This window comes from Papio anubis, chromosome 9 (genome assembly GCF_008728515.1).
Source record: "Papio anubis isolate 15944 chromosome 9, Panubis1.0, whole genome shotgun sequence".
Lineage (NCBI taxonomy): Eukaryota > Metazoa > Chordata > Mammalia > Primates > Cercopithecidae > Papio > Papio anubis.
Window position 1 is genome coordinate 104417635 of NC_044984.1, and position 20464 is coordinate 104438098.

Consider the following 20464-nt stretch of genomic DNA (forward strand, 5'->3'; position numbering starts at 1 on the left):
CAGTGACTGGGCACAAAGATCTCCCTGCCTCCTGCACGGGATGTGAACTCCATGAAGACCACAAGGATTTAATTTATTTCTGCAGGCACCTAAAGAGAGCCCACTCAGAAGCCAAAGGAACCTTAGGACACTTAGTTCTCCTGCACCCCCTTTCAGGCTCTCAGCATATTCAAAACGTACTGGGTTAAAAAAAAATTAATTCCCAGTTCAGGTAATGTGGCCCAGTAATGTGACACAGAAGCTGAAATCTCTATGATGAATGTGTCTTCTTTTAATCCTGCCAGAGCCTCACTACAATTGTTCCTATGCATAACCTAATTTGGAGATTCTTATGTCAAAAACCTAAATTTGAAGCACAGGCCAAATGCTTGCTCATCCCAACCCCTCTACCACCCAGCCCTGCCTCAAAAACAAACAAAAATCATTACCTACGTTTGGCGCATGAATGCATGCATGAATGAATAAATGAATGAATGAATGAAACAGCACACGCATTTAACATAGGTTAATCATGCAGACAGTATTTTGTAAACTGCGAAGTACAGGACTTTCGGGAAGGTTATTGTAGCGCGTCTAGGTCGGAATAACAGTCCCAAAGGGCCAACTTTACAAGTAAGCCCAGCGCCTGTCAGACCCTAACCGACCTAGGCCCCGCCCCCAGCGCGCGGGCGCGCGCGCCCGGTTCCCCGGAAATGACGTAACTCCACGGACTAGCAACCGTTGCCAAGGAGCTCGACTCTAGGAGCCGTCTAGAGCTCGGGCGCCTCCTGGGGGGTGGGGAAACGGTTTCGTGAGGAGGATTTGAGGTAACCTCGCCAACTCGCGGTCGGAAACTCCCCTGAACCCCGAAATAGGAGAGTAATCCCGTCCTTTCTCGATCCCGATGCAGCACCTCGCAAGTGGAAGGGGTCGTCGCGGTTAAGCCCTCGGATAGGGGATCGGGGCCCTGCTGGGATTCGCGCGGATCCAGGCCGCTCCCGGGCGGGGTGTACTGTCGAGCGGCCCAGGGCAGCCCCCGCTAGAGGCCCGGTTGGGAGTGGGGTCCCCTGTCCCCTGTCCCGAGCTCGGGGAGGGGGACACTATTTCTGGGACTCCCAGGAGGCTGCGGGTCGGCGCTCGTGCCAGCCTGGGACCCGGGCAGCACGGTTTCTGTCCCAAATTGTGCCAGAGAACACGCACGTCCTGATTTTCATTGTTCCCCGCCCCCTGCGACTCGTTTGTGGGTGAGTGCTTGGGAATTAGCGCGGCGACTTCGCGCTAGAAGAGGGACAGTAATTGCTTTTGCTAATTTTAGAGCGCAGAGCCCTCTGGGCACAGGTAGCCTGCCTGTTCAGTACACCTTTGTCCTTATTGAGTGACCATTTGCAGGCTGGTGGGCGACTTGGGGGGAACCCAACTAGTTTATTTTGCCTTCCTGGAAACGTTGTACTGGTTTATCCAGTTTTTTCTTTTTTCTTTTTTCTTTTTTTTTTTTTTGAGGGAAAAAAGAATAGACCTATAGATACTTTCTAAATCATTTAAAATGAAATATATATTTCTGCACGCAAAGATTATGATGTGGACTTTTACTTAAAATACTTTAAACAATGGAAAACTTGCACTTCCAATATGGATTTTAAAAAAAGAAACTTATTTAAAGGTTTTCCTTTTATAGCTTAAAGGAAACCTCAGATTTATTATAAGCCATGGTGGTTATCCTTCCTATCCTCTTTTGACTTATTTCTTAGCAATAATAATTATTTGTGCATAATTTTTCATCATGGTGGAGAAATGATCATATCCTTTTTTCCTTTTTTTTTTTTTTTTTTTGTTGAATCGGAGTCTTGCTCTGTCCCCTGGGCTGGAATGCAGTGGCCCGATCTCGGCTCACTGCAACCTCCGCGTCCCGGGTTCAAGCGACTCTTTTGCCTCAGCCTCCTTGTAGCTGGGGCTACCGGCGCCCACCACCACACCTGGCTAATTTTTGTATTTTTAGTAGAGACTGGGTTTCACCATGTTGGCCGGGCTGGCCTCGAACTCCTGACCTCAAGTGATCCGCCTGCCTCGGCCTCCCAAAGTGCTGGGATTACAGGAATGAGTGACAGCTCCCAGCAGGAATTTATTTTTAAATTTATTCTTAATCGTTAAAGTTAAAGCGTTTACCTAGGTAAAGCTGTTTCAGCAGTTAAGAAATCAGATACTCAATTTTTTAAAAAGTTACGATCTTTCTCACTGCCAGCCTGATTTCCTTTAGATTTAGGCTTATGTTGTTTCTGGCCTTTTGCCTGTGAAAAAGTTTATTCAAGCTAGTGGAAGGAATCACCGTTTTAGACAGTGGATGTTCAAAAATGGAATTGGACACAGATACGGAATTTACAGTTTAGCAGGGAAGAGAAGATGTGTACCTAAAGAACTAGCACAAGATCAAAAGTCATGCTAGGAGAGAAGCACAGTTTAAGTGTGGTCAGCTATGGAGGACAGGTGTTGGCACTGCTGCAGAACCTGGAGGATAGCTTGAGAAAGATTTCCTGGGGGAACTGGCATTTGGTGGGCATGGCTTGAAAGATGGTTGGGGGGTTTGCACCTCTCGAGATGAAGGAGGGGTGAGCAGTCATTTTGGGCAGAGAAAGCAACATTAACTAAAGGCAGAGTGATAGAAAAACTAAGGAGCAGTGACTGTTTCAATAGGCTGAACTTTGAAGGGGTAGAAAGGTAACAATTTGGAAATAAAGTTGGAAAGGGATAAGTTATGCCAGATCATAAAGATTCTCAAAATCCAAGAAGTTTGAGCTGTATTTTGTGTGCGATAAGGAGCCTACAGATGATTTGGAATGGGAAGAGGTGGAGACCAGAGAACAAGAGGCTGTTGCCTCATTGAAGGCCAAAGGAAATGAAGGCCTGAGTTACTCTAGGGTGGCAGAGTGGATGCCTACTGGCCACACCAATAACAGAAATGGATGAAGGGTACTTGAAGTGTGCAACTTCTATTCAGCTGCAGTTGGTTGTGGGCATACACAAATGTGGGCCCACGGTTGCCAGATCTGATTTTCAAGAGAAACTGGAAATATAGATTTTAAAGTAAAAATCTCTCAATATTTTTTGGGAGATTTGGGAGAAACATCTGTTAGGCTTGCAGACAGGCTCCTAAAAATTAGGAGCATATTTAATTCCTGGGTAGAAATTATGCACCTGCATGGGAAAGATGTTAATGTAGGTGGGATTTATTATTCATTTGTCCACATTAACTCAGATGATTACTGTTACACCAGATGCATGTACAAAGCATTTGATGTTAAAATTAACAGTATAGGCCGGGCGCGGTGGCTCAAGCCTGTAATCCCAGCACTTTGGGAGGCGGAGATGGGCGGATCACGAGGTCAGGAGATCGAGACCATCCTGGCTAACACGGTGAAACCCTGTCTCTACTAAAAATACAAAAAACTAGCCGGGCGAGGTGGCGGCGCCTGTAGTCCCAGCTACTCGGGAGGCTGAGGCAGGAGAATGGCGTAAACCCGGGAGGTGGAGCTTGCAGTGAGCTGAGATCTGGCCACTGCACTCCAGCTCGGGCGACAGAGCCAGACTCCGTCTCAAAAAAAAAAAAAATTAACAGTATATACTGCAGTTTTCATAATAAAGCCATTATACTTGGATTTCTTTCAACAAAATAACCCTTTTCACAGCATTTTGTATGTCATGCAGACTTATACTTTTCATGCCTACGTTGTGTGAACTTAATTCTGGTTTTTACCCAGGACTTTTGTTACCAGTATTGAGGATTTTTTTTTCTATTTTTACTTTTTAGTTAAAATTATAAGACCTAATTATGAGTGATCAAATTAAATTCATTGTGGACAGTCTCAATAAGGAGCCCTTTAGGAAGAACTATAATTTAATCACGTTTGATTCCTTGGAGCCAATGCAACTATTACAAGTTCTCAGTGATGTTCTGGCTGAGATTGACCCAAAGGTAAGAGTTTTCTCTTTCTTTTTGATGGGTAGCAGAAAGCCAGTTTCTGCCTCTAAATAGTTGTGAGTCTTGGGCAAATTATTTAACCTCTCTGAGCCTTATTTTCCATGTCTGTAAAGTAATAGTAAATGATGCATAACATTTCTCTGCTAGCTCAAAAATAAATTATCTATTAGTACCTTATTTAGAAATTATTTCTCTACTTCCAGACATAAATAGGTTTGGTTAGGGAATGAAAATGCTTTTACAAAAGGTTTTATTGTATTGCAAGTTAGTTCATGTCTCTCATACACTGGTCCATTCCACTGGATACTTTTTTTGAAGCTTAACATTCTTAATATGAATCTTGATCTGACTTGGGTGTACCCTCACTTGGAATCTGGGGACCTCCATCCTTAATCTGTTTTATGAAGAGACCATTGTGCTGTTAAGCTCTAGCAGAACAATTTTGTCAGTGAGTTTAAATATTGTCCTTTGTTACGTATACAGCAATAACATATTTTTTTTTCAATTTCTTTGTTAGCAACTTGTGGATTTAAGAGAGGAGATGCCAGAGCAGACAGCCAAACGAATGTTGAGCCTTCTTGGTATTCTTAAATACAAACCTTCAGGAAATGCCACAGACATGTAAGAATCTGATCACGTATTGAGTTTTTAAAATTATGCTTTAATATCCAAACCTTCATATACTGCACTCAATCTTTTTAGGTAATACCTGGTTTCCCTCATTTGATGGCCTGAGAACATCACTGAGTTTCAAAATAATCTTAAACCTTCTATAACCAAACTCAGAAGTCTTAAGTGGATCAGTTCTTTCCCTTAATCAAGCTGTCTGGTAAATCCACTATACCATTTTATCCTTTATCTGCCATCCTAGATAAAAACAGCTTAAACACAACTTACTTGGATACGCCAATGATATATTGAGGGCCTGATTTTTATAATTTTCTAACTAATGTACAGACTGACTTTAGAATAGCCTTGGGGCCATGCATGGTAGCTCACGCCTGTAATCCTCAGCCTGGGCAACATGGCGAAATGCTGTCTCTACAAAAAAATACAACAGCAGAAAATCAGCTGGGCATGGTGGTTGGTGCCTCTAGTCCTAGCTACTTGGGAGGCTAAGGTGGGAGGATCACCTGAGCCAGGAGGTTAAGGCTTCGGTGAGCTGTGTTATGTTCCAGCCTAGGCAATAAAGTGAGACCCTGTCTCAAAAAAAAATAAAATTCCTTGGGTTTATCTTTTTTAAAAAGTTGCAGAAAGCAATTTGGACATTGTAAATCAGCTTTTGAGAAAATGCTGTCTCTCTTCAAAGTTTACTGTTAAGTGTGTGTGTGTTTGTGTGTGTTTCTCTCTTAGGAGTACTTTTCGTCAGGGTTTGGTGATTGGAAGTAAACCTGTAATTTACCCAGTGCTCCACTGGCTTCTTCAGAGGACTAATGAACTGAAGAAAAGAGCATATTTAGCTCGTTTTTTGATAAAACTTGAGGTACCAAGTGAGTTTCTTCAGGATGAAACTGTGGCTGACACCAATAAACAGGTAAACAATACATAAATGGTACATTGAAACTGTAATGGATTTCAAGGTGTACATATTCAAATACATGTTACTCTTTTTTTCATTTGCTGTCTTTATAGTTCCAAGTGGCACAAGAAGATAAAACTGTATCAGCTAATGTTCAACTATGGCCACATCTCAAGATAATGGCTTTTGCGCACAAATACTGTTTTAGTGATAGGAGTATGTGAATAGAAAAAAAACAAACCTGATACTAAGATTTTAGAATAATTTATTACTTAGCAGTTGTGGGTAAATAGGATCCTGGGTTAAGTCTGCACAGCACTTTGTTCATCAGTAAGGTGACTACATAGTTTTTTATCCAAATTAGAGAGAAACAGACTATCATAACATTTAAACACCAAGAAAAATGGTTTAAATTGACACTATCCCAGGCAAATTGGGACATGTGAGCTCCTGGAAAGAAGCAGGCAAAGAACCTAGGCTGGCAGTCTCAAAGGACTTCCTAATCAGACAAAGCGTAGAGATAGATTCCGGAGTTTGAAATCTCAGTGCATCTTTCTCGCCAGAGTTTTGGAGTAACATTAGGTTCTGGCATAAGGTCTTAAAGCTCTTGAGTACTGAGGATTCTGGCTGGTCTGGCTTCTGATCCTGAGATCCCTGAGTACATTGCTGGCCAAAGAAAGTAGAGAGAAAGTAATTAGGCTTAGATTTAAAAGGACTTTGATTTTTTTTTTTTTAAGTGCTTCTGTTCAGTGTTTCACACTTTTATTCCACAGCACTTACATAGACTGATTTGTGCCAAATTGTTGTGAACAGTTTGTCAATCTGTTTTTCCCAATATATTCTGAGGCTCATAGAGACAGGTGTAATGTCTTACCCATCTTTATTTTCTTCCAGACTTTGTATAGTCACTTCTAATGTGAGCTCAATATTTAGATTGAATCACAGTAACCAACTGAATATTTTTATTTTTATCCATGTATTTTGCTATTTTGGGTGGACATGGCAGTAACTCAAAATAGAGTCAATATTGATCTCTTAAGACAGTATTTATGCAAATAATTATGTCAGATGTCACAGTAGATGCCATGGGAGAAGCACAGCAGGATGAGACCACCTGTCCTTACCTTTGAATATTTTACACAATGTGGGAAATAGAGAAGTGTAAATGTGTACTTTCTCCTTCTTAGGCTCCCACCATCAATAAATCTGATAAAAATTAATTTATCTAGAGGAAGTTGATTAAGTCTTTTTTTTTTTTTTTTTTTTTTTTTCCGAGACAGAGTCTTGCTCTGTTGCCCAGGCTGGATGGAGTGCAGTGGTGCAATCTCAGCTCACTGCAACCTCTGCCTCCTGGGTTCAAGCGATTCTCCTGCCTCAGCCTCCCGAGTAGCTGGGATTACAGGTGCCCACCACCACACCCAGCTAATCTTTGTATTTTTAGTAGAGATGGGGTTTCACTATGTTGGCCAGGCTGGTCTTGAACTCCTGACCTCGTGATCCGCCCAACTTGGCTCCCAAAGTGTTGGGATTACAGTCGTGAGCCACAGTGCCCGACCTGATTAAGTCTTTGCTAAATATGCTCAGCTAGTTAATGAAATAATTAATGGTAATAAAGACATACTTGTTCTTGAAGCATATCTGACAGGTATCTCTCTGTCTCTCTCTCTCTATATATATACACATTATATATATGAGAAAGAGATATACACACAATGATTTACAGTGTATAATGATTTACACATTTAGCCAGTCATTTCAGGAATCCTAATGAAAATACATATTATCTTTTGGAATGAAGAGTCTTATAATTAATAATTTATAGATTTATAAGATATGATCAATCAAGAAAAATATTATTCCTGTCATTCCCCATCAAAATAACTTTTTGGCCAGGCATAGTGTCTCATGCCTTTAATCCTAGCACTTTGGGAGGCCAAGGCAGGCAGATTGCTTGAGCTCAAGAGTTGGAGACCAGCCTGGGCAACATGGTGAAACGCATCTCTACAAAAAATTTAAAAAATTAGCCCGGCATGGTGACATAAGCTTGTAGTCCCAACTACTTGGGAAACTGAGGTGGTAGGATCACCTAAGCCCAGGGAGGTCGAGGCTGCAATGAGCTGTGATCGCACCACTGCACTCCAGCCAGGGTGACAGAGTAAGACCCTGTCTCTAAAACAACAACAACAAAAAGACTATTTTAAAAAATGTTTAGGTAACAGGATTTTTTTCATTCATTCAATTACTTTTCTTTATTTGAGACAGAGTCTCGCTCTGTCACCCAGGCTGGAGTACAGTGGCATGATCTCGGCTTACTGCAATCTCCGCTTCCCAGGTTCAAGCAATCTCCTGTCTCAGCCTCCTGAGTAGCTGGGATTACAGGTGTGTGCCACTGTGCCCAGTTAATTTTTTGTATTTTTAGTAGAGATGGGGTTTCACCATGTTGGCCAGGCTGGTCTTGAACTCCTGACCTCAAGTGATCCATCTGCCTCAGTATCCCAAAGTGCTAGGATTACAGGTGTGAGCCACCGCACCTAGCCCATTCAACTACTTTATATTAAACACCTCCATGGGTTATGCACTATGCTAGGCCCCAGGGATACAAGGGTGTACACAATGAATATGATTCTTTTCCTCTTGGCTCTCACTATATGATGGAGGGAGACAGACAGGAAATCATAATAGTCAGTTATAATTGTACATGATATCTACTCTGATAGGATAGGTAAAGAGCCAGAGAAGGCTTCCCTGAGAATAGTGGAATCTATGTGAAGACTTGAAGGATGAATAGGAGTTGCTTAAGTTATGGGTGAAGGAGTCATAGATGTATAAGCTGGACATGAGAGCTTGGAATGTTCCGGGACTCAGACATCAACATAGCTAGAGTGTAGAGTGTGAAGTAGGAAAGTAACCAGAAATGAAGATAGAGAAGTATTTAGTGTTAAGATGGTAGAGATGTACTTTTTTGTATCCTATATAAATGTATAAGGATGTGTTTTTGTGTTTTTAATGGTGTTCTTACAATGACTTGTTATCGCTGTAAGTTAATAGATAACCTGATTAAGAAAACTCTATGGCTCACGCCTGTAATCCCAGCACTTTGGGAGGCCAAAGCAAGTGGATCACGAGTCAGGAGTTCAAGACCAGCCTGACCAACATGGTGAAACCCCGTGTCTACTAAAAATACAAAAATTAGCCAGGCGCGGTGGCACATGCATGTAATCCCAGCCACTCAGGAGGCTGAGGCAGGAGAATCGCTTGAACCCAGGAGGCGGAGGTTGCAGTGAGCCGAGATTGTGTCACTGCACTCCAGGCTGGGTAACATAGCAAGAGTCTGTCTCAAAAAAAAAAAAAAAAAGAAAACTCAACTGGATCTAGTTATTAGTTTATAATTTATTAACTTATTCTTTTAGTATGAAGAGTTAATGGAAGCCTTTAAAACTTTGCATAAAGAATATGAGCAGCTCAAAGCATCTGGATTTTCTACAGCAGAAATAAGAAAGGTAAAGGAAAGAAAACATAGTAACAATTTTTTTGGGATTTGAATAATATTGGATTTAGCATTTTTGTTTTTAATTAATTCAGTATGAGTCTTAAGACTATATGGAGACTGTAATAGCAAATGGTACATTTTACTTTGTGGGACCTTTGGTAGTTCCTTACTGATGAAATTGATGAGACTGGGGTAAATTCACAATGAGTAGTTCCTTATAGTATGGAAGAAAAGTGATATATGTCCATCTACTATTCCTCCATTATGTCCTGTAAGTAAACCAGAATAATGACAAGAACCTAGAGTCTGTATTTTAATTTCATTCATTATTACTAAAGTTTTCTCTCTTTTTTTTTTTTTTGAGACAGGGTTTCACTTTGTTAACCAGCCTGGAGTACAGTGGTGTGATCACAGCTCACTGCAGTCTCTACATCCCAAGTTCAAATGATCCACCTGCCTGAGCCTCCTGAGTAGCTGGGATTACAGGCAGGCACCACCATGCCCAGCTAATTTTTGTATTTTTTTTGTAGTGACGGGATTTTGCCATGTTGCCCAGGTTGGTCTTGACCTCTTGGGCTCAAGCTATCCTCCTACCTTGGCCTCTCAAAGTACCGGAATTATAGGCATGAGCCACTACTGCAACTAGCTTCTATTTCTTGTTTAATCATATTTTCTAAATTTTCTACGAAGCATATGTTCAGGAATACTTTAGTAGGCCAGGTGTGGTAGCTCATGCCTGTAATCCAAACACTTTGGGTGGCTGAGGCTGGAGGATCATTTGAGCCCAAGAGTTTGAGACCAGCTTGGGCAAGATGGCAAGATTCTGTCTCAAGAAAAAAAAAAATTAGCCAGGCATGGTGGTGCTCGCCTGTAGTCCTAGCTACTCAGGAAGCTGAGGCAGGAGGATCACTTGAGCCTAGGAGTTCAAGGCTGCAGTGAGCTGTGATCATACCACTGCACTCTAGGTGGGTGACAGAGTGAGTCTTTGTCTCAAAAATAAATAAATAAATAAATAAAAAATCACTTATAATCTCATTCTCTAGAGACAACTATGGTTTGACATTTTGATAAGTATATTTAAATCTTTTTCTTGGTATTCTGTAGATAAATGTTGTAATCTGCCTCTTTCAAATAATGTCATATCATGACTTTTTCTCATGTCATTAAACATTTTTCTGCATAATTTTTAATGACTTTCATTGTATTATGCAGTAATTTATTTAACAATCCTCATACATTTTGGTCATTTTGAAATTTTAGGTGTAACTTGCATTAATGAGAATCTTTATAGAGGATGTCTTTTCATGAATGTTTTATCCGGACAAATCATCAGATATAAAATTACTGGGCTAGAAGGGATGAACATTTATTTTAACACTTTTTTTTTTTTTTTTGAGACAGAGTCTCACTCTGTCACCCAGGCTGGAGTGCAATGGCACAATCTTGGCTCACTGCAACCTCCACCTCCTGGGGTTGAGCGATTCTCCTGCCTCAGCCTTCTAAGTAGCTGGGATTACAGGCACTTGCCACCATGCCCGGCTAATTTTGTATTTTTAGTAGAGACAAAGTTTCAACATGTTGGCCAGGCTGTATTTTAAGACTTTTGATATTGTTCTTCAGTACAATGCTATCAGTAATGAGTAAGAGTGCCCATTATTCCAAATTCTATCAATATTGACTACCATGTATATTTACATGGTAAATGTACAGTAACTTTACTGTTACTGTGATAGTTAAGCTATTACTTTTTTAGATTTAGGAAGAGGTTTTTTTATTTGTTTGCTTTTATAACAAAATACTATGAAGCTGGTTAATAGGAAGGAAGTTTATTTTTGAAGTCTTTATTTTCAGAGAGGGAATTGGTTAACTGGAAAAACCAGGCACAAATTTATGTCATGAAAATACCGTAGCCTTAAAAATGATTTTGATGGAAAATTGGCAGAATATATGGTTTGGTGTTTAACAGAACAGATGGGATGTCAGCAGCTGTTGTTCATGTATTTAGACGTGCACACTTTCCATTATAGAAGGTTTTTCAAAAATCATGTGCCCATATTTGGAATCAGAACACAAATGTGCCGGTTGGCAGCTTTACCTTGCTGCATTATAACCGGTTTTTGTTGCATTTCTGGATGAACACCAAGCTGCCAAAAAAATTACCCTGCATAAAAAGCCCTGGGAGAAAAATAGAAATGACCTTCATCCAAAAGAGGATCTTGGTTGTTAATGCTCTGGTTATAAATGATGAAAATGTTAGATGCATAATCAAAATAAAACCTTATCTGTATCCTACAGACTGAGAATACTTTTTCTTATAATGTCTTCTTTGCCACTTTTTAGGATATCAGTGCAATGGAAGAAGAAAAGGATCAGCTCATTAAGAGAGTTGAACATCTGAAGAAAAGGGTAAGGCAGAATTAGCACTGTAAGACTTTGGCCCCAAGCCCCAAGGACTTGCAAAGATTTAGGAATGCAAATAAAGATTCAGCCAAGCATGAGTGTACATCTGAGGATGGACTCAAATAACATTGACGAAAAGGGAATCTCTCTAGGCAGTAGCCCAGCACTTTCAAGGACCTGGAGTCTAGAGCTTTACTGTCATCTCTAGGGAGTACTGTTTACCAAAAGGAAATGATAAGTGGATGTCTGAGTCACATGACATGCTAATTTGTTTCCTCAAACCTGACAGTAACGTGTACTACTTATTCCCTTACTGTAGGTGGAGACAGCTCAGAATTATCAATGGATGCTTAAAATAGCAAGGCAACTTCGAGTTGAAAAAGAGAGAGAAGAATATCTTGCACAACAGAAACAGGAACAAAAGAATCAGGTATCCACATAAAAGTTTATATTTTTGTATGAAAGAAATAGTTCCTTCTCATAATCCAAAGGTAAAGAAAAGAGTTTTAAAATTGTAGACTTTCACATTCCTTTTGCTAACATAGTGGAATACTCTTTTAATTAAGATAAATATTTCAGGCCGGGTACAGTGGCTAACGCCTGTAATCCCAGCACTTTGGGAGGCTGAGGCGGGCGGATTACAAGGTCAGGAGTTCAAGACCGACCTGGCCAACACAGTGAAACCCTGTCTGTACTAAAAATACAAAAATTAGCCAGGCATGGTGGCGCATGCCTATAGTCCCAGCTACTCAGGAGGCTGAGGCAGGAGAATAGCTTGAACCCAGGAGGTGGAGGTTGCAGTGAGCCGAGACCGTACCACTGCACTCCAGCTTAGGCAGCAGAGTGAGACTTTGTCTGAGAAAAGAAAAAAAAAGATAAATATTTTGTGGCAACAACAATACCACTTTTTGGGTTTTATATTCTGAATTGTATCTATACACTGTCTTTTGGCCTATGCTTACCTCATGTTGTTCCAACATTACAGAAGAGTCATTGTAATGTTAACAGTAAGATTAACTGCTAATAAGACTTATAGAATCTCTAACGGATGCCTTTAGATTCCAGGGCTATGAGACCATTCTTTTTATTCCACTGATCACAGTACCCTCTGCAATTTAATACAATGGCAAATAAGTCATGAAAAGGCTCAAAATCACCTACACTCCATGTTTTTAAACTTTGGCTTAAAGAAAAAATAATTTGCTCAGAAATTATTACTTCTACATATTAAAAATCTATTTTAAAATCTGAGTAGAGTTATACGTTAAAATATATTTCACGTAAGCTTCATTTACTACTAAATCAGCAGTTTAAATGTTTGGCTCTGCTGGCACTTGACTTAGCATTGAAGTAGTTTCACTGCAGAAGTAAGCTGCATTGCCTAAGCAGTAAGCTGCATTACTTGGCGTCGGTTTGTGATTCTGAAACATCGCTATGACAATGTTAACATTACTTAGCCTTAAGAAAACCATGTATAACAAGAAAAATCTGGTGTGTGTGTTTCTTTGATAAGTATTTTTCCTTAAACTGCAAATTCAATAAATAACTAAAGAAAAATTTCTGAAAACTTCCTTTAAAAATGTACATGAAAAGGTATTGAGAGAACCAGTTACATTTTGGGTTTAATATGGGAATTTTCTGAGTTTTTATTATTTGTTCCCTTTATATCATAAGAATTATATGGAACTTGTATTTTCCATTGCTTGCTTAAGTGAGAGGTAAGCTTCAGTAGACTAAGCAAGTAATCAATTTAATTGTATTTTAAAGCTATTTCATGCAGTGCAAAGATTGCAAAGAGTACAAAACCAGCTGAAAAGCATGCGCCAAGCTGCAGCAGATGCAAAACCTGAAAGTAAGTGGAAATTATTATATGGTATAGGTGATTAGAAAATACTAATTTAAATCAAGATCTTCCTAAAAAAATCAATTTGTGGGAATTAATTATCATCAAGTGATGTCTTAGCATTTTGGAACATCATTTCCTAGCTGAAGAAGGAGAGCCCTGATGAAGACATCCCTGGGTTTTCACCAGATGTTTTTAAAAATTCCCAACCAGATGGCCAGGTGCAGTGACTCATGCCTATAATCCCAGCACTTTGGGAGGCCAAGTGGAGGCGAGAGGTCAGGAGTTCGCCAGCCTGGCCAACATGGCGAAACCCCGTCTCTACTAAAAACACAAAAATTAGCCGAGCGTGGTGGCAGGTGCCTGTAATCCCAGATACTCGGGAGGCTGAGGCAGGAGAATCCCTTGAATCTGGGAGGCGGAGGTTGCAGTGAGCCAAGATCACACCACTGCAGCCCAGCCTAGGCGATAGAAGGAGACTCCATCTTAACAACAGCAACAAAAAATTCCTAACCAGTTTTTCACATCAGAGAGTAAAGATAATGAAAACAATTGTAGAGGGAGGCCGTCCAGTTTATGCTTGTATAAAGGACTTAGCATGGCTGGGCATGGTAGCTCACACTTATAATCCCAGCACTTTAGGAGGCTGAGGCGGGTAGATCACTTGAGGTCAGGAGTTCGAGACCAGCCTGGCCAACATGGTGAAACCCTGTTTCTACTAAAAGTACAAAAACATTAGTGGGCATGATGACATGTGCCTGTAATCTCAGCTACTTGGGATGCTGCAGCAGGAGAATTGTTTGAACCTGAGAGGCAGAGGTTGCAGTGAGCCGAGATCGCGCCATTGCACTCCAGCCTGGGCAACAGAGCGAGACTCTGACTCTAAATAAATAAATAAATAAATAAATAAATAAATAAATAAAGGACTTAGCATGGCTGTTGTGAAAATGATGATTGGAAAAATTATGAATCATTGTGTTAAAGCCAGGGCTATAAAGAAAAATAATAGAATGCTGGATCCTTAAAACCGAGTGTTTTTCATTATTTTGGTTTGTAGAATAACAGTGCTACTGATGTAGATATCTCTGGCTGTGTTCTTACATTAGCTTAACACAGAGGATAAACTGTCCTAATAGCCCAGATTACACCACCAGATCCATCCTAGGCATTTTACAAAGCGTTTTTGTTTGTCAGAAGAAAGACCACACAAACTGAAAGAGTGACGGAAAGCTCTCATTTGTATTGGAGAACTATCCCAATGTAAATAGCTGATAGAGGGTTAATTCATCTTTCTGTAGTAATCTATGAAATTCTATAAGAGCAGGGAGCAGGAGGTTAAGGAGTTCCGACTTTGTTGACATCTTTCTGGGAAGTGGAAAAGTCTTAAGTGATCTATTCACAGCCTAGGAAAAGGGTAGATTAAACATATTTAATTGATCCAGGTATTTATTTTAACAAGCTTTAACATTTCAGTAACAAAAAAGGCTTACAAAAGCTAATATTTACTTACATAACAAAAAGTACTTTTAGTATGACAGTGTAATTTGTCTTTTTGCAGAGTAACAGCTATATTATAAAACATTCACTGAGGTTAATCTTTTTTTTTTTTTTTTTGAGATGGAGTTTTGCTCTTGTTGCCCAGGCTGGAATGCAGTGGTGTGATCTCAGCTCTCTGCAGCCTCCACCTCATGGGTTCAAGTGACTCTTCTGCCTCAGCCTCTGGAGTAGTTGGTATTACAGGTATGTGCCACCACGCCCGGCTAATTTTTGTGTTTTTAGTAGAGACGGGGTTTCTCCATGTTGGCCAGGCTGGTCTTTAACTCCTGACCTCAGGTGATCCGCCCGCCTCAGCCTCCCAAAGTGCTGGGATTACAGGCATGAGCCACTGCGCCCGGCCAAGGCTAATCATCGTTATACTCCACACATTTGTGAGATTTATTACATAAAAGAAGACAGTCATTTGATTATAGTAGGATCAGTGAGATGTTTTCAAAGGGTTTTTAATAGAAAAGTTTGCTGACATCTTAGTGACCTTGTATTTAATTTCTCCAGGATTTTGAAAGACAATGCTTTTAAAACTTTTCTTTTTTTTTTTTTTTTTTGAGACGGAGTCTGGCTCTGTCGCCCAGGCTGGAGTGCAGTGGCCGGATCTCAGCTCACTGCAAGCTCCGCCTCCCGGGTTCACGCCATTCTCCTGCCTCAGCCTCCCGAGTAGCTGGGACTACAGGCGCCCGCCGCCTCGCCCGGCTAGTTTTTTGTATTTTTTAGTAGAGACGGGGTTTCGCCGTGTTAGCCAGGATGGTCTCGATCTCCTGACCTCGTGATCCGCCCATCTTGGCCTCCCAAAGTGCTGGGATTACAGGCTTGAGCCACCGCGCCCGGCGCTTTTAAAACTTTTCATAGAAACATATGACTAGTTTTCAAGGTCTAAGTTAAATTTTTTAAGAGAGTAATTTAAAATTTGGTGGAAACTTGGGTTTTATGTTTTAAACAGCTTTATTGAGGTAAAGTCGACATATAACAAACCATACAAGGCCTGGTGCAGTGGTTCATACCTGTAATCCCAACATTTTAGGAGGCAAAGGTGAGCAGATCACTTGATCCCAGGAGATCAAGACCAGCCTGGGCAACATGGCAAAACAAAAAAATACAAAAATTAGCCAGGTGTGGTGGTGCACGCTTGTAGTCCCAGCTACTTTGGGAGGCTGAGGTGGGAGGATCACTTGAGCCGGGGAGGTGGAAGTTGCAGTGAACTGAGATTGTGCCACTGCACTCTAGCCTGGGCAACAGAGGGAGACTCTGTCTCAAAAAGAAAAAAAAAAAGAAAAAAGAAAAGAAAAAGCTGCACATATTTGGTGTGGTTCAGTGACTCAATGCCTATAATCCTACTCCTTTGGGAGGCCACAGTAAGAGGATCACTTGAGCCCAGGAGTTTGAGACCAGCCTGGGCAACATAGCAAGACCCCATCTCTACAAAAAATAAAAAATTATTTGGGAAGCCAAGGCGGGTGAATCCCAAGGTCAGGAGATCGAGCCCATCCTGGCTAACATGGTGAAACCCCGTCTCTACTAAAAAAATATAAAAAATTAGCCAGGCATGGTGGTGGGCACCTGTAGTCCCAGCTACTTGGGAGACTGAGACAGGAGAACGGCATGAACCTGGGAGGCGGAACTTGCAGTGAGCCAAGATCGTGCCACTGCACTGCAGCCTGGGCGACAGAGCGAGACTCAGTCTCAAAAAAAATAAAATAAAAATAATAAAAAATTAGCTAGGCATGGTGGTGCATGCCTATAGTCCTAGCTATCCAGGAGCCTGAGGCAGGAGGATCACTTGAGCCCAAGGGTTTGAGGTTAAAGTGAGCTATGATTGTGCCACTGCACTCCAGCCTAGGTGACAGAGTAAGACCTTGTCTCAGTAAATAAATAGCATATATTTAAAGTGTATTTTTAAAAAATTTTTAAAAATTTTACTTTAAGTTTTGGGTTACATGTGCTGAATGTGCAGGTTTGCTACATAAGTATACATGTGCCATGGTGGTTTACTGCACCTATCAACCTGTCATCTAGGTTTTAAACTCTGCACACATTATTTGTTCGAATGCTCTTCTTCCCCTTTCCTCCCATGCCCTAAAGTGTATTCTTGATTTCTTTTGACATATGTATACACTGGTGAAACCATCAGCTTTTGATCAAGATCACAAACCTATCTATCATCCCTAAACATTTCCATTGACTGTTTTTAATGTCTCACTCTTGCCCCCTTCTGCCTCTCTGTCCCTCCCCAGACAACCATGGATTTGCTTTCTGTCACTGTAAATCAGTTTATATTTTCTAGAATTAGAAACTTTTTTTTAAATACAGAAAATATTATTTGAGTATTTTAAATCTTGAAAAACATTTTAGTTTTTGATTCCATGCATCTCTAATTACATGGGGTATGTTTAAAAACCTGAGGATGGAAAAGCTGGTCATCTAACAGACAAAGAAGCCAGGATGTAGATTTAATCAAAAGCCACATAGGAATGACTGACTGATTACAGTGTGATTTATTTTATTTATTTATTTATTTATCTATTTATTTATTTATTGAGACGGAGTTTCGCTCCTGTTGCCCAGGCTGGAGTGCAATGGCATGATCTCAGCTCACTGCAACCTCCGCCTCCCGGGTTCAAGCGATTCTCCTGCCTCAGCCTCCTGAGTAACTGGGATTACAGGCATATGCCACAATGCCCAACTAATTTTGTATTTTTTTTTTTTTAGTAGAGACGGAGTTTCTCCATGTCAGTCAGGCTGCTCTCAAACTCCCGACCTCAGGTAATCCGCCCACCTTGGCCTCCCAAAGTGCTGGGATTACAGGCGTGAGCCACCATGCCTGGCCTATCTTTTATTTTTTGAGATGGAGTTTCACTCTCGTTGCCCAGGCTAGAGTGCAATGGCATGATCTCAGCTCACCACAACCTCTGCCTCCCGGGTTCAAGCAATTCTCCTGCTTCAAGCGTGTTTACAGCCTCCAGAGTAGCTGGGATTACAGGCATGAGTCACCACACCCGGCTAATTTTTTGTATATTTAGTAGAGATGGGGTTTTTCCATGTTGGTCAGGTTGGTCTCAAACTCACAACCTCAGGTGATTCGCCTACCTTGGCCTCCCAAAGTGCTGGGATTACAGGCATGAGGCACCGTGCCCAGCCTACAGTGTGATTTATTAAACACTTTCTCTTCTCTTCCTTTCTCTAATCCTGAAAAAAGAAGGAGTAGTGAAGCAATGAATGGAAAACTTATAATTTGCAGTTAATAAAATTTTACATGTTAATATATGGTTAGCACAGTGGAACTAAAAATAGTTTTAAGGCTTTGGGCCGGATGTATTATGCAATCTATGTCCACAGATTACTTAAACCAGAAACTCCATGTGTTAAAAATTCAAGCCAGGCCAGATGCAGTGGCTCACACATGTAATCCCAGCACTTTGGGAGGCCCAGGCAGGCGGATCACTCGAGGTCAGGAGTTGGAGACCAGCCTGGCCTTAACGTGATGGAACCCTATCTCTACTAAAAATACAAAAAATTAGCTGCGCTGGTAGTGTGCGACTAATTCCAGCTACTCAGGAGGCTGAGGCAGGAGAATTGCTTGAACTCAGAAGGTGGACAGAGGATGCAGTGAACCCAGAATGCACCAGTGCACTCCAGCCTGAGTGACAGAGCGAGATTTCGTCTCAAGAAAACCAAAAAACATTCAAGTCAGAATTTGTAAATGTGTAAATGGAAAGATCTGAAATAAACTTTGTAAATCTCTCTAGGCTGGGAATTTAAAACAAGACTGTTATTCACTGAAAATCTGTGTATGTAGTTGTCCATCTGCATAAATAAGAAAACTAAAATCTGAAAAATATAAATTGCCCCTTAACTGTAAACTAATAATACTTTACAAAATAAAAAAAATACCAAAACATGGAAAGCTTAAAACATTTATGTGTAGATAGATACCTTGTTTCTTTTTTTTTTTGAGACGGAGTCTCGCCCTGTCGCCCAGGCTGGAGTGCGGTGGCCGGATCTCAGCTCACTGCAAGCTCCGCCTCCCGGGTTCACACCATTCTCCTGCCTCAGCCTGCCTAGTAGCTGGGACTACAGGCGCCCGCCACCTCGCCTGGCTAGTTTTTTGTATTTTTTAGTAGAGACGGGATTTCACCGTGTTAGCCAGGATGGTCTCGATCTCCTGACCTCGTGAACTGCCCGTCTGGGCCTCCCAAAGTGCTGGGATTACAGGCTTGAGCCACCGCGCCCAGCCCTCTTTTCTTTTTTTGAGACAGTCTCCCTCTGTCGTCCAGGCTGGAGTGCGGTGACGGTGATGCCGTCTCGGCTCACTGCATCCTCCTCCTCCCAGGTTCAAGCAATTCTTGTTCCTCAGCCTCCCAAGTAGCTGGGACTACAGGCATGCGCCACCATGCCCGGCTAATTTTTGTATTTTTAGTAGAGACAGGATTTCGCCATGTTGCCCAGGCTGCTCTCAAACTCTTGACCTAGGTGATCCACCCACCTTGGCCTCCCAAAGTGGTAGAATTATAGGTGGGAGCCACTGCACCTGGCCTGTTTCTCTTTTTTAGATTTTAACTTGTGGTGCTTTTAGTAATGTCTTCATTGGCTTGAAGCTGACAAATGATAATTAATTACCATTTATGAACTGTTAGAAATATAAATTGCGCTAGGTACAGTGGCTCACGCCTGTAATCCCAGCACTTTGAGAGGATGAGGCGGGTAATTGCTCAAGCCCAGGAGTTAAGAGACCAGCCCGGGCAACATGGCAAAACCTTGTCACTACAAAAAAAATACAAAAATTACCTAGGCGTGGTGACTCACACCTGTGGTGCCAGCTACTTCCAGCTACTCAGGAGGCTAAGGTGGGAAGATCACTTGAGCCGTGAAGGTTTAGGTTGCAGTGAGCTGAGATAATAGTGCCACTGCACTCTAGCCTGGGTGACAGAGCAAGACCCTGTCTCAAAATAAATAAACATATATATATATATGTGTGTGTGTGTGTGTGTGTATATATAAATATAAATACACACACACATATATATATATACTGCATCAAAAGTATTCCGAAAGAAAAAAAATACATGATCATCTGAATAAAAGAGCACCTGGGTTAGATTTTATTTGTTATCATTTGGTTCATGAGTCTCTTAAATACTTAGAAGGTAAAATATGACCCAACAATATATCTGACTCTGCACATGTTATTTTTGCGTATTGTGGGTTATAAAAGAATTAGGTTATAATTTGAAAAGGTCATAATAACACTTTTTCTATAACTATTTAAATATTCTTCCATGTAAATTGTGTTTCTTCATTTTCATTGTAATCAACAATAAAATATTTCAATGGCCAATCTTTTATTGTACTATGCTAGATATTATGCAAATTGTTTTCAACAGATAGGCCCTATCCAGGTCTTATATTTAAAATAGTATACAGAATATCACTGTACCTACTTTTTGGGCTGAATATTTATTTATTTTGTTTTTAAAGGTTTAATGAAGAGGCTAGAGGAGGAGATAAAATTTAATTTATATATGGTAACTGAAAAATTTCCTAAAGAATTAGAAAATAAGAAAAAGGAATTACATTTTTTACAAAAAGTAGTTTCAGAGCCAGCAATGGGCCATTCTGATCTTCTTGAACTTGAATCTAAAGTAAGTGAGAATCATCTTTTTATAGCTCTCAATTTTATCTGATCCCCAGTCCTATAAAATTATGTGAACT

At 40.8% G+C, this 20464-nt stretch overlaps 1 protein-coding gene across 19 annotated transcripts in view; it reads left to right on the top strand.

The window, feature by feature from the left end:
- The first annotated feature begins 702 nt into the window (after window positions 1-702).
- IFT81 (intraflagellar transport 81) overlaps window positions 703-20464 on the top strand; it is a 155249-nt gene continuing 135487 nt past the window's right edge. For 12 of the 19 annotated variants that reach the window (XR_004176199.1, XR_002515846.2, XR_004176197.1 and 9 more), the window contains exons 1-10: window positions 703-806; window positions 3782-3946; window positions 4470-4573; window positions 5306-5486; window positions 8882-8971; window positions 11302-11367; window positions 11681-11791; window positions 13129-13213; window positions 17465-17518; window positions 20231-20394. Coding sequence is in view for 15 of the 19 variants with exons in the window: in XM_021922908.2 (XP_021778600.1) it covers window positions 3803-3946; window positions 4470-4573; window positions 5306-5486; window positions 8882-8971; window positions 11302-11367; window positions 11681-11791; window positions 13129-13213; window positions 17465-17518; window positions 20231-20394 (999 nt within the window). In the remaining 4 variants the exon portion in view is untranslated. Of the gene's footprint in view, window positions 1224-3781; window positions 3947-4467; window positions 4574-4654; window positions 4782-5305; window positions 5487-8881; window positions 8972-11301; window positions 11368-11680; window positions 11792-13128; window positions 13214-17464; window positions 17519-20230; window positions 20395-20464 lie in introns of those variants that run through there. The other 7 variants (XM_031650740.1, XM_003907140.4, XM_021922905.2 and 4 more) reach the window with 6 other exon arrangements.